General features: G+C 46.4%; 1 protein-coding gene across 1 annotated transcript in view; it reads left to right on the top strand.

Annotated features, from left to right (window-relative positions):
- The window catches only part of SLC18A2 (solute carrier family 18 member A2), a 118,135-nt gene that overhangs the window by 82,628 nt on the left and 20,337 nt on the right, over positions 1 to 15,170 (top strand). Inside the window, exons 10-14 of the mRNA XM_040437713.1 lie at positions 8,062 to 8,157; positions 9,291 to 9,369; positions 13,984 to 14,035; positions 14,112 to 14,175; positions 14,489 to 14,608. Of these exons, the coding sequence (XP_040293647.1) occupies positions 8,062 to 8,157; positions 9,291 to 9,369; positions 13,984 to 14,035; positions 14,112 to 14,175; positions 14,489 to 14,608 (411 nt within the window). The remainder of the gene's footprint in view (positions 1 to 8,061; positions 8,158 to 9,290; positions 9,370 to 13,983; positions 14,036 to 14,111; positions 14,176 to 14,488; positions 14,609 to 15,170) is intronic.

Genomic DNA, 15,170 nt, shown 5'->3' with positions numbered 1-15,170 from the left:
GTACTGACCCCTGAGGTACACCACTAGTGACAGACACCCCTCCACTACTGACCCATGTGGTACCCCACTAGTGACAGTGACCCCTCCAGTACTGACCCCTGAGGTACCCCACTAGTGACAGTGACCCCTCCAGTACTGACCCCTGTGGTACCCCACTAGTGACAGTAGGGCTGCACGATAAATCTAAAAAATAATCGAATCGCGATAATCGGCAAATGCGATATGGCGATTTGCCGCGATTATATATGAAGGGGCCCCGCGCACATAACTGGCTTTGTGTGTAAAGTATTTTACTAGTGTGTGAAACAATCTCTCTCCTATTGATAACATGGCCGCCTCTGTACTCACTGTCACGATGAATGCACTGCAGCGAGCGGAGCGGCCGGCGCGTGACTGACGTCACTTAGCAACGCTCCTGCTTCCTGAAGTGGGAGGAGCGTTACTAAGTGACGTCAGTCACGCGCCGGCCGCTCCGCTCGCTGCAGTGCGTTCATAGTGACAGTGAGTACAGAGGCGGCCATGTTATCAATAGGAGAGAGATTGTGTCACACACTAGTAAAATACTTTACACACAAAGCCAGTTATGTGCGCGGTTTAGGACACATGAGGGGACACATAGGGCCATGAGGGGGACCAGCATAGGATGCTATATATGTCTTATGCTGCCCCCCCTCATGGCCCTATGTGTCATAGCACACATCCCCCATAACAGCGTCCTCCACAGATACCCCATAACAGCGTCCTCCACAGATCCCCCATAACAGCGTCCTCCACAGATCCCCCATAACAGCGTCCTCCACAGATCCCCCATAACAGCATCCTCCACAGATCCCCCATAACAGCGTCCTCCACAGATCCCCCATAACAGCGTCCTCCACAGATCCCCCATAACAGCGTCCTCCACAGATCCCCCATAACAGCGTCCTCCACAGATCCCCCATAACAGCATCCTCCACAGATCCCCCATAACAGCATCCTCCACAGATCCCCCATAACAGCGTCCTCCACAGATCCCCCACATAACAGCGTCCTCCACAGATCCCCCATAACAGCGTCCTCCACAGATCCCCCCTAGCAGTGTCCTCCACAGATCCCCCATAACAGCGTCCTCCACAGATCCCCCATAACAGCGTCCTCCACAGATCCCCATAACAGCGTCCTCCACAGATCCCCCCTAGCAGTGTCCTCCACAGATCCCCCATAACAGCGTCCTCCACAGATCCCCCATAACAGCGTCATCCACAGATCCCCCACATAACAGCGTCCTCCACAGATCCCCCATAACAGCGTCCTCCACAGATCCCCCCTAGCAGTGTCCTCCACAGATCCCCCATAACAGCGTCATCCACAGATCCCCCACATAACAGCGTCCTCCACAGATCCACCCCATAACAGCGTCCTCCACAGATCCACCCCATAACAGCGTCCTCCACAGATCCCCCACATAACAGCGTCATCCACAGATCCCCCATAACAGCGTCCTCCACAGATCCCCCATAACAGCGTCCTCCACAGATCCCCCATAACAGCGTCCTCCACAGATCCCCCATAACAGCGTCCTCCACAGATCCCCCACATAACAGCGTCCTCCACAGATCCCCCATAACAGCGTCCTCCACAGATCCCCCACATAACAGCGTCCTCCACAGATCCCCTATAACAGCGTCCTCCACAGATCCCCCATAACAGCATCCTCCACAGATCCCCCATAACAGCGTCCTCCACAGATCCCCCATAACAGCGTCCTCCACAGATCCCCCACATAACAGCGTCCTCCACAGATCCCCCATAACAGCGTCCTCCACAGATCCCCCCTAGCAGTGTCCTCCACAGATCCCCCATAACAGCGTCCTCCACAGATCCCCCATAACAGCGTCCTCCACAGATCCCCCATAACAGCGTCCTCCACAGATCCCCCCTAGCAGTGTCCTCCACAGATCCCCCATAACAGCGTCCTCCACAGATCCCCCATAACAGCGTCATCCACAGATCCCCCACATAACAGCGTCCTCCACAGATCCCCCATAACAGCGTCCTCCACAGATCCCCCCTAGCAGTGTCCTCCACAGATCCCCCATAACAGCGTCATCCACAGATCCCCCACATAACAGCGTCCTCCACAGATCCACCCCATAACAGCGTCCTCCACAGATCCACCCCATAACAGCGTCCTCCACAGATCCCCCACATAACAGCGTCATCCACAGATCCCCCATAACAGCGTCCTCCACAGATCCCCCATAACAGCATCCTCCACAGATCCCCCATAACAGCGTCCTCCACAGATCCCCCATAACAGCGTCCTCCACAGATCCCCCACATAACAGCGTCCTCCACAGATCCCCCATAACAGCGTCATCCACAGATCCACCCCATAACAGCGTCCTCCACAGATCCACCCCATAACAGCGTCCTCCACAGATCCCCCACATAACAGCGTCATCCACAGATCCCCCACATAACAGCGTCCTCCACAGATCCCCCACATAACAGTGTCCTCCACAGATCCCCCACATAACAGCGTCCTCCACAGATCCCCCATAACAGCGTCCTCCACAGATCCCCCATAACAGCGCCCTCCACAGATCCCCCATAACAGCGTCCTCCACAGATCCCCCCTAGCAGTGTCCTCCACAGATCCCCCATAACAGCGTCCTCCACAGATCCCCCCAAGCAGTGTCCTCCACAGATCCCCCATAACAGCGTCCTCCACAGATCCCCCATAACAGCGTCCTCCACAGATCCCCCATAACAGCGTCCTCCACAGATCCCCCCTAGCAGTGTCCTCCACAGATCCCCCATAACAGCGTCCTCCACAGATCCCCCATAACAGCGTCATCCACAGATCCCCCATAACAGCGTCCTCCACAGATCCCCCCTAGCAGTGTCCTCCACAGATCCCCCATAACAGCGTCCTCCACAGATCCCCCCTAGCAGTGTCCTCCACAGATCCCCCATAACAGCGTCATCCACAAATCCCCCACATAACAGCGTCCTCCACAGATCCACCCCATAACAGCGTCCTCCACAGATCCACCCCATAACAGCGTCCTCCACAGATCCCCCACATAACAGCGTCCTCCACAGATCCCCCATAACAGCGTCCTCCACAGATCCCCCCTAGCAGTGTCCTCCACAGATCCCCCATAACAGCGTCATCCACAGATCCCCCACATAACAGCGTCCTCCACAGATCCACCCCATAACAGCGTCCTCCACAGATCCACCCCATAACAGCGTCCTCCACAGATCCCCCACATAACAGCGTCCTCCACAGATCCCCCACATAACAGTGTCATCCACAGATCCCCCACATAACAGCGCCCTCCACAGATCCCCCACATAACAGCGTCCTCCACAGATCCCCCACATAACAGCGTCATCCACAGATCCCCCATAACAGCGTCCTCCACAGATCCCCCACATAACAGCGTCCTCCACAGATCCCCCACATAACAGCGTCCTCCACAGATCCCCCCTAGCAGTGTCCTCCACAGATCCCCCATGACAGCGTCCTCCACAGATCCCCCATAACAGCGTCCTCCACAGATCCCCCATAACAGCGTCATCCACAGATCCCCCATAACAGCGTCCTCCACAGATCCCCCCTAGCAGTGTCCTCCACAGATCCCCCATAACAGCGTCCTCCACAGATCCCCCCTAGCAGTGTCCTCCACAGATCCCCCATAACAGCGTCATCCACAAATCCCCCACATAACAGCGTCCTCCACAGATCCACCCCATAACAGCGTCCTCCACAGATCCACCCCATAACAGCGTCCTCCACAGATCCCCCACATAACAGCGTCCTCCACAGATCCCCCATAACAGCGTCCTCCACAGATCCCCCCTAGCAGTGTCCTCCACAGATCCCCCATAACAGCGTCATCCACAGATCCCCCACATAACAGCGTCCTCCACAGATCCACCCCATAACAGCGTCCTCCACAGATCCACCCCATAACAGCGTCCTCCACAGATCCCCCACATAACAGCGTCATCCACAGATCCCCCATAACAGCGTCCTCCACAGATCCCCCACATAACAGCGTCCTCCACAGATCCCCCACATAACAGCGTCCTCCACAGATCCCCCACATAACAGCGTCCTCCACAGATCCCCCACATAACAGCGTCCTCCACAGATCCCCCACATAACAGCGTCCTCCACAGATCCCCCATAACAGCGTCCTCCACAGATCCACCCCATAACAGCGTCCTCCACAGATCCACCCCATAACAGCGTCCTCCACAGATCCCCCACATAACAGCGTCCTCCACAGATCCCCCATAACAGCGTCATCCACAGACCCCTCACAACAAGGCGTCATCCACAGATCCCCCACGACACAGCGTCATCCACAGATCCCCCATAACAGTGCCATCCACAGATCCCCCTCAACACAGCGTAATCCACAGATCCCCCACAACAGTGCATTATCCACAGATCCCCTATAACAGTGCCATCCACAGATCCCCTATAACTATGTCATACCCAGCCGCGTCAGCGGCTCATATGGGAAAATCCAAGCAAATAGACCTCTAGCACAATTCCCTTAAAATATCGCATCGCACATCGTTATCGCAATTTTTAGGGCCCTAATCGCAATCGCACAAAATTCCCATATCGTGCAGCCCTAAGTGACAGTGACCCCTCCTATACAGACCCCTGAGGTACACCACTAGTGACAGTGACCCCTCCAGTACTGACCCCTAAAGGTACTCCGCTAGTGACAGTGTCCCCTCCAGTACTGACCCCTGAGGTACTCCGCTAGTGACAGTGACCCCTCCAGTACTGACCCCCTGAGGTACCCCACTAGTGACAGTGACCCCTCCAATACTGACCCCTGAGGTACCCCACTAGTGACAGTGACCCCTCCAGTACTGACCCCTGAGGTACCCCACTAGTGACAGTGACCCCTCCAGTACAGACCCCTGAGGTACCCTACTAGTGACAGTGACCCCTCCAGTACTGACCCCTGAGGTACCCCACTAGTGACAGTGACCCCTCCAGTACTGACCCCTGAGGTACCCCACTAGTGACAGTGACCCCTCCAGTACTGACCCCTGAGGTACTCCACTAGTGACAGTGACCCCTCCAGTACTGACCCCTGAGGTACCCCACTAGTGACACTGACCCCTCCAATACTGACCCCTGAGGTACTCCACTAGTGACAGTGACCCCTCCAGTACTGACCCCTGAGGTACCCCACTAGTGACACTGACCCCTCCAATACTGACCCCTGAGGTACCCCACTAGTGACAGTGTCCCCTCCAGTACTGACCCCTGAGGTACCCCACTAGTGACAGTGACCCAATCTGAGTGTGTACCGCTAATAACCACCCTCTGTTTTCTATGCCTCAGCCAGTTACTTACCCACATGCAGACGTTTTCTCCCAGTCCGAGCATTCTCATTTTATATACCAACCTTTTATGTGGTACAGTGTCAGATGCTTTGGAGAAGTCCAGATATACGACATCCATTGATTCGCCGCTGTCAAGTCTAGAACTTACCTCCTCATAGAAACTGATTAAATTAGTCTGACATGACCGATCCCTCGTGAAGCCATGCTGATATGGCGTTATTTGCTTATTTCCGTTGAGATGCTCTAAGATAGGATCTCTTAGAAAACGTTCAAACAGTTTACCCACAACAGATGTTAGACTTACCGGCCTATAGTTTCCAGGCTCTGTTTTTGGACCCTTTTTGAATATTGGCACCACATTTGCCATGTGCCAATCCTGTGGGACATTCCCTGTCAGTATAGAGTCCGCAAATATCAGAAATAAGGCTCTGGCTATGACATTACTTAATTCCTTTAGGATACGGGGGTGTATGCCATCTGGTCCTGGCGATTTGTCTATTTAAATCTTTTTAAGACGCTGATGTACTTCTTCCTGGGTCAGACAGGACACTTTTAATGGGGAATTTATTCTTACATTCTTCATTTCATCTGACAGAGAGCAGACCTTTATATTAATATAAGACCCCAGAGCAGACCCCTATATTAATATATGACCCCCAGAGCAGACCCCTATATTCAAATAAGACCCAAGAGCAGACCCCTATATTAATATAAGACCCCAGAGCAGACCCTATATTAATATAAGACCCCAGAGCAGACCCCTATATTAATATAAGACCCCAGAGCAGACCTCTATATTAATATAAGACCCCAGAGCAGACCTCTATATTAATATAAGACCCCAGAGCAGACCTCTATATTAATATAAGACCCCAGAGCAGACCCTATATTAATATAAGACCCCAGAGCAGACCCCTATAATAATATAAGACCCCAGAGCAGACCTCTATATTAATATAAGACCCCAGAGCAGACCCCTATATTAATATAAGACCCCAGAGCAGACCTCTATATTAATATAAGACCCCAGAGCAGACCTCTATATTAATATAAGACCCCAGAGCAGACCTCTATATTAATATAAGACCCCAGAGCAGACCCCTATATTAATATAAGACCCCAGAGCAGACCCCTATATTAATATAAGACCCCAGAGCAGACCTCTATATTAATATAAGACCCCAGAGCAGACCTCTATATTAATATAAGACCCCAGAGCAGACCTCTATATTAATATAAGACCCCAGAGCAGACCTCTATATTAATATAAGACCCCAGAGCAGACCTCTATATTAATATAAGACCCCAGAGCAGACCCCTATATTAATATAAGACCCCAGAGCAGACCTCTATATTAATATAAGACCCCAGAGCAGACCCTATATTAATATAAGACCCCAGAGCAGACCTCTATATTAATATAAGACCCCAGAGCAGACCTCTATATTAATATAAGACCCCAGAGCAGACCCTATATTAATATAAGACCCCAGAGCAGACCCCTATATTAAAATCAGACCACAGAGCAGACCCCCTATATTAATATAAGACCCCAGAGCAGACCCCTATAATAATATAAGACCCCAGAGCAGACCCCCTATATTAATATAAGACCCCTATATTAATAACAAAACCCCTATATTAAGAGCAGACTCCTATATTAATATTAGACCCTACAGTGGACCCCTGTATTAAGACCAGACCCCTATATTAAGACCAGACCCCTGTATTAATACCAGACTCCAGACCAGACCCCTATATTAAGACCAGACCCCTGTATTAATACCAGACTCCAGACCAGACCCCTATATTAAGACCAGACCCCTGTATTAATACCAGACTCCAGACCAGACCGCTATATTAAGACCAGACCCCTATATTAATATCAGACCCCAGAGCAGACACCTGTATTAAAACCAGACCCCTATATTAGTATTAGACCCTACAGCAGACCCCTGTATTAAGACCAGACCCCTATATTAATATCAGACCCCTGTATTAATACCAGACTCCAGACCATGCCCTATATGTCCTCTGCATGTTCTATTGGGGGGGGGGGGGGGGGGGGGGGAGTGTCATGTGCTCTGCATGTACTATGGAGGGGGGGGGGGGGGGTCATGTCCTCTGCATGTACTATGAGGGGGTAATGTCCTCTGCATGTACTATGGGGGGGGGTCTTGTCCTCTGCATGTACTATGTGGGAGTCATGTCCTCTGCATGTACTATGGGGGGTAATGTCCTCTGCATGTACTATGGGGGGGGGGGTCATGTCCTCTGCATGTACTATTGGGGGGGGTCATGTCCTCTGCATGTACTATGGGGGGGTCATGTCCTCTGCATGTACTATGGGGGGTCATGTCCTCTGCATGTACTATGGGGGGGTCATGTCCTCTGCATGTACAATTGGGGAGGTCATGTCCTCTGCATGTACTATGGGGGGGTCAGGGGGGTCATGTCTTCTGCATGTACTATGGGGGGGCTCATGTGCTCTGCATGAACTATGGGGGGGCTCATGTGCTCTATATGTACTGGGGGGGTCACGTACTGTGTACTAGGGAGTCATGTGCTCTGCATTTACCGGCGTGGTCATGTGCTCTGCATGTACATTGGGGGCGGTCATGTGCTCTGTACTGGGGGTGCACGTGGCATGTGGCATCTTGAAGCGTCAGACATTTTGCTTTTGTTTTCTTGCAGGATCTATCTGTTTTGCGAATATGGCGATCGCCATGATGGAACCGGCACTGCCGATCTGGATGATGGAAACCATGTGTTCCAGGAAATGGCAGCTCGGTAAGACGCCGTTAACTCTTCCTCTTGAGGTTCAGACCCAGGATGTGCAAACCTTGCCCTTGCCGCACCACGTTCCCCATGTCCACTGAGGGTGATGAACCTGTCATGTGGTGTTTGGAACACACTTGGAGCACCCCATCATCCTGACATAGGTCACAACCCCCTCTAGACATGTAGGGGAGATTTATGGCAAGTCCCTCCCCAAGGACTGTGCAAGCGAGGCCTGTCAGTGTGCACAGTCTACTTCTCCTGGCTGCTCTTCTCATGCGCCCCTTTTCTCATAGGTCTCGCTTCTCATGGCCTTCAACTTATCATGGGCCCCTCTTCCCATGGGCCCCCCTTTTCATGGCCCCGTCTTCTCATGGGCTTCGCTTATCATGGGCCCCTATTCACATGGTCCTCTGTTCTCATGGCCTCTCTTCTCTTGTGTACTGTAACTTTTTTCACAGGTCTCTGTTCTTATGGGCCCCCTGTTCTCATGGCCTCCTCTCCTCAAACATAGTTCTTCCATGGTTCTCATAGTCCAATCTTCTTATAGGTCCCCTGTCCTTATGGGTCCCTCCTCTCATGGGCCTATCTTCTCATGGCCTCCTCATATCAATGGCCCTCTTCCAATGGGCCCCTTTTCTCATTGGCCTCTCTTCGCTTGTGTCCCTTTTTGAATAGGTATCTGTTCTCAGGCATCATCTTCTCGTGGTCCACTCTTCTCGTGGGCCCCTGTTCTTATAGGCCTCTCTTGTCATGGGCTCCTTCTCATTGTCCCTCTTCTCATGATTGCAGCTACTCTTAATGAGTCCTTCTTCACTTTCTTTGATTCCCTCCATCATGGCCAGATATGGCACAGATGAGGCAGTATGCAGAAACATCTTAGGGCCTCCACAGTTGCCAAGTGTTGTGATGGACACGGCAGCCAACAATAAACCTCCGTAAATTATAATTACTGTAGAAGTTCACACCCGAAGCTGAAAGTGATTGACTCCTTGGTGACTAGATAAAGCTGAGCTGTGGGGCAGGGAAGATGGATGGGCGCAGTCCTGGTATAGTGCAGGAAGGATTCCTCACAAGATAACGTCCTCCGGATATTAAACCTTCTCGTTTCAGCCCAGCTGATAAGCGGCATTGTGTCTCCGCAGGTGTGGCCTTCCTCCCGGCCAGCATCTCATATCTCATAGGCACCAATATCTTCGGGCCCCTCGCTCACAGGATAGGCAGGTACGTCTTGCATGTATTATTTCATTCTACTCTGATCTAATCAATAACAGGCTGACAGCAGCAAACTAAGAGGTCACCAAAGTGCGTTAAACGTCCCTGTGACACGTGTCGACGTGGAAAATATCTCCATCTTCTACAATATGAGAACTGCAGCACCTCCAATTATAAATGTAGAAGAAGGAATAAAAGCAGCTTCTCATGTCAGACACGTGTCTTATTATCGTATCGATCAAACCCACAAAATAAACAATCAGACACTGGACAGATTAAGTGTCTGCAAACACGAGATGACAAAAAAGTCAATATAGATGAGAACAAGAGAAAATTATATGTCCTAAAAGGAGTAAATGACTAGAACATAACTACTATAATACTGCTCCTATGTACAAGAATATAACTGCTATAATACTGCTCCTATGTACAAGAATATAACTGCTATAATACTGCTCCTATGTACAAGAATATAACTACTATAATACTGCTCCTATGTACAAGAATATAACTACTATAATACTGCCTCCTATGTACAAGAATATAACTACTATAATACTGCCTCCTATGTACAAGAATATAACTACTATAATACTGCTCCTATGTACAAGACTATAACTACTATAATACTGCTCCTATGTACAAGAATATAACTACTATAATACTGCTCCTATGTACAAGAATATAACTACTATAATACTGATTCTATGTACAAGAATATAACTACTATAATAGTGCCCCTATGTACAAGAATATAACTACTGTAATACTGCCTCCTATGTACAAGAATATAACTACTATAATACTGCTCCTATGTACAAGAATATAATTACTATAATACTGCTCCTATGTACAAGAATATAACTACTATAATACTGCTCCTATGTACAAGAATATAACTACTATAATACTGCTCCTATGTACAAGAATATAACTACTATAATACTGCTCCTATGTACAAGAATATAACTACTATAATACTGCTCCTATGTACAAGAATATAACTACTATAATACTGCCTCCTATGTACAAGAATATAACTACTATAATACTGCTCCTCTGTACAAGAATATAACTACTATAATACTGCCTGCTATGTACAAGAATATAACTACTATAATACTGCTCCTATGTACAAGAATATAACTACTATAATACTGCCTCCTATGTACAAGAATATAACTACTATAATACTGCTCCTATGTACAAGAATATAACTACTATAATACTGCCTCCTATGTACAAGAATATAACTACTATAATACTGCTCCTATGTACAAGAATATAACTACTATAATACTGCTCCTATGTACAAGAATATAACTACTATAATACTGCTCCTATGTACAAGAATATAACTACTATAATATTGCTCCTATGTACAAGAATATACCTACTATAATACTGCTCCTATGTACAAGAATATAACTACTATAATACTGCTTCTATGTACAAGAATATAACTACTATAATACTGCTTCTATGTACAAGAATATAACTACTATAATACTGCTCCTATGTACAAGAATATAACTACTATAATACTGCCTCCTATGTACAAGAATATACCTACTATAATACTGGAGCAACACTAGGAGATGTCGCGCTCATCCACAGGAAGCCAGGAGCCCGGACCTCGCCCTGAACCTTAGGCGCACAACGGATCCCAATAAAAAGAAAGACGGTCCAGCTTCACTGAAAAATACTTGAGGCTTTATTTAATCCCGTGCAGATAAAAACCAACATACAGCAATGCAGAAAATCGACCGGTTTCGGATCACTGTAGATGTGGATCCTTAGTCAAGTTGGCACATCATGACTAAGGATCCACATCTACAGTGATCCGAAACCGGTCGATTTTCTGCATTGCTGTATGTTGGTTTTTATCTGCACGGGATTAAATAAAGCCTCAAGTATTTTTCAGTGAAGCTGGACCGTCTTTCTTTTTACTATAATACTGCCTCCTACGTACAAGAATATATCTACTATAATACTGCTCCTATGTACAAGAATATAACTACAATAATACTGCTCCTATGTACAAGAATATAACTACTATAATACTGCTCCTATGTACAAGAATATAACTACTATAATACTGCTCCTATGTACAAGAATATAACTACTATAATACTGCTCCTATGTACAAGAATATAACTACTATAATACTGCTCCTATGTACAAGAATATAACTACTATAATACTGCCTCCTATGTACAAGAATATAACTACTATAATACTGCTCCTCTGTACAAGAATATAACTACTATAATACTGCTCCTATGTACAAGAATATAACTACTATAATACTGTTCCTATGTACAAGAATATAACTACTATAATACTGCTCCTATGTACAAGAATATAACTACTATAATACTGCCTCCTATGTACAAGAATATAACTACTATAATACTGCTCCTATGTACAAGAATATAACTACTATAATACTGCTCCTATGTACAAGAATATAACTACTATAATACTGCTCCTATGTACAAGAATATAACTACTATAATATTGCTCCTATGTACAAGAATATACCTACTATAATACTGCTCCTATGTACAAGAATATAACTACTATAATACTGCTTCTATGTACAAGAATATAACTACTATAATACTGCTTCTATGTACAAGAATATAACTACTATAATACTGCTCCTATGTACAAGAATATAACTACTATAATACTGCCTCCTATGTACAAGAATATACCTACTATAATACTGGAGCAACACTAGGAGATGTCGCGCTCATCCACAGGAAGCCAGGAGCCCGGACCTCGCCCTGAACCTTAGGCGCACAACGGATCCCAATAAAAAGAAAGACGGTCCAGCTTCACTGAAAAATACTTGAGGCTTTATTTAATCCCGTGCAGATAAAAACCAACATACAGCAATGCAGAAAATCGACCGGTTTCGGATCACTGTAGATGTGGATCCTTAGTCAAGTTGGCACATCATGACTAAGGATCCACATCTACAGTGATCCGAAACCGGTCGATTTTCTGCATTGCTGTATGTTGGTTTTTATCTGCACGGGATTAAATAAAGCCTCAAGTATTTTTCAGTGAAGCTGGACCGTCTTTCTTTTTACTATAATACTGCCTCCTACGTACAAGAATATATCTACTATAATACTGCTCCTATGTACAAGAATATAACTACAATAATACTGCTCCTATGTACAAGAATATAACTACTATAATACTGCTCCTATGTACAAGAATATAACTACTATAATACTGCTCCTATGTACAAGAATATAACTACTATAATACTGCTCCTATGTACAAGAATATAACTACTATAATACTGCTCCTATGTACAAGAATATAACTACTATAATACTGCTCCTATGTACAAGAATATAACTACTATAATACTGCTCCTATGTACAAGAATATAACTACTATAATACTGCCCCTACGTACAAGAATATAACTACAATAATACTGCTCCTATGTACAAGAATATAACTACTATAATACTGCTCCTATGTACAAGAATATAACTACTATAATACTGCTCCTATGTACAAGAATATAACTACTATAATACTGCCCCTATGTACAAGAATATAACTACTATAATACTGCCTCCTATGTACAAGAATATAACTACTATAATACTGCCTCCTATGTACAAGAATATAACTACTATAATACTGCTCCTATGTACAAGAATATAACTACTATAATACTGCTCCTATGTACAAGAATATAACTACTATAATACTGTCTCCTATGTACAAGAATATAACTACTATAATACTGCCTCCTATGTACAAGAATATAACTACTATAATACTGCTCCTATGTACAAGAATATAACTACTATAATACTGCTCCTATGTACAAGAATATAACTACTATAATACTGCTCCTATGTACAAGAATATAACTACTATAATACTGTCTCCTATGTACAAGAATATAACTACTATAATACTGCTCCTATGTACAAGAATATAACTACTATAATACTGTCTCCTATGTACAAGAATATAACTACTATAATACTGCCTCCTATGTACAAGAATATAACTCCTATAATACTACTCCTATGTACAAGAATATAACTACTATAATACTGCTCCTATGTACAAGAATATACCTACTATAATACTGCCTCCTATGTATATGAATATAACTACTATAATACTGCCTCCTATGTACAAGAATATAACTACTATAATACTGCTCCTATGTACAAGAATATAACTACTATAATACTGTCTCCTATGTACAAGAATATAACTACTATAATACTGCCTCCTATGTACAAGAATATAACTCCTATAATACTACTCCTATGTACAAGAATATAACTACTATAATACTGCCTCCTATGTACAAGAATATAACTACTATAATAGTGCTCCTATGTACAAGAATATAACTACTCTAATACTGCTCCTATGTACAAGAATATAACTACTATAATACTGCTCCTATGTACAACTATGTAAGGTAAAGAAGGGTTTCTCAGGTTTTGAGTCTCCTGTTTTTCCCAATTATATTTTACACCTTTGAAACCCCTTTAATTTCTTCCCGTTTTACGTCTGTGTGCGGTGTTTGGCGTTGGCGCGTTTTTTTTACTGTGTTCTCTTGTTGCAGGTGGTTGTGCGCGTTCATCGGGATGATGCTGGTGGGGATCAGCGTCATATGTGTGAGTACAGGCATTTGGCGGAGGCGTCACCTGCAGCGGATCCTGCGGATTTGACCTTTATCTCTCATTTCACCAGGTGCCTTTTGCTAAGGATATTTATGGGTTAATTGCACCTAATTTTGGAGTCGGATTCGCCATTGGTAAGTTGTGTGATTCCCGAGAGGCTGCGCCCGTCCTGTCCTGACAACTACAGGTGGAAATTGTGTCCTGGAATCTTCCTAGAATAGAATGCTAGAGCTGCAGTGAAGACTGACAGCACAGGCAGTGGAGTAGGAGAAGGCTTGATGGAGATTCTTATAGCGCTGGTGACAACCTCTGCACACACTGTGCTAGCGACCTTTAGTAGTTGTTAGATTACCTCACTCAGTCATCCCAGAAGCGGACGTCTCTGCTGTGACTTGTAGTTCTGCTTTTGTTGTATTTGCATATAATTGTGGCTCCTGTCTCCGGCAGGGATGGTGGATTCATCGATGATGCCCATCATGGGTTACCTCGTGGACCTGCGCCACGTCTCCGTCTATGGCAGCGTTTACGCCATTGCAGACGTGGCCTTCTGTATGGGGTTTGCATTAGGTGAGTTTAACCTCTGATGACGACATCCCGCCACCCGGCTCCACACTGCCCCATACAGTGACCGGATGAGACGGTGACCTCATAGACCGGACATCCCGCCACCCGGCTCCACACTGCCCCATACAGTGACCGGATGAGACGGTGACCTCATAGACCGGAAATCCCGCCACCCGGCTCCACACTGCTCTATACAGTGACCGGATGAGACGGTGACCTCATAGACCGGACATCCCGCCACCCGGCTCCACACTGCTCCATACAGTGACTGGATGAGACAGTGACCTCATAGACCGGACATCCCGCCACCCGCCTCCATACTGCCCCATACAGTGACCGGATGAGACGGTGACCTCATAGACCGGACATCCCGCCACCCGGCTCCACACTGCCCCATACAGTGACTGGATGAGACAGTGACCTCATAGACCGGATATCCCGCCACCCGGCTCCACACTGCTCTATACAGTGACCGGATGAGACGGTGACCTCATAGACCGGACATCCCGCCACCCGGCTCCACACTGCTCCATACAGTGACCGGATGAGACAGTGACCTCATAGA

The sequence above is a fragment of the Bufo bufo genome, chromosome 6, assembly GCF_905171765.1.
Source record: "Bufo bufo chromosome 6, aBufBuf1.1, whole genome shotgun sequence".
NCBI classification, from domain to species: domain Eukaryota; kingdom Metazoa; phylum Chordata; class Amphibia; order Anura; family Bufonidae; genus Bufo; species Bufo bufo.
The sequence above is the reverse complement of the archived record's forward strand: the minus strand, read 5'-3'. Positions and strand labels throughout refer to the sequence as shown.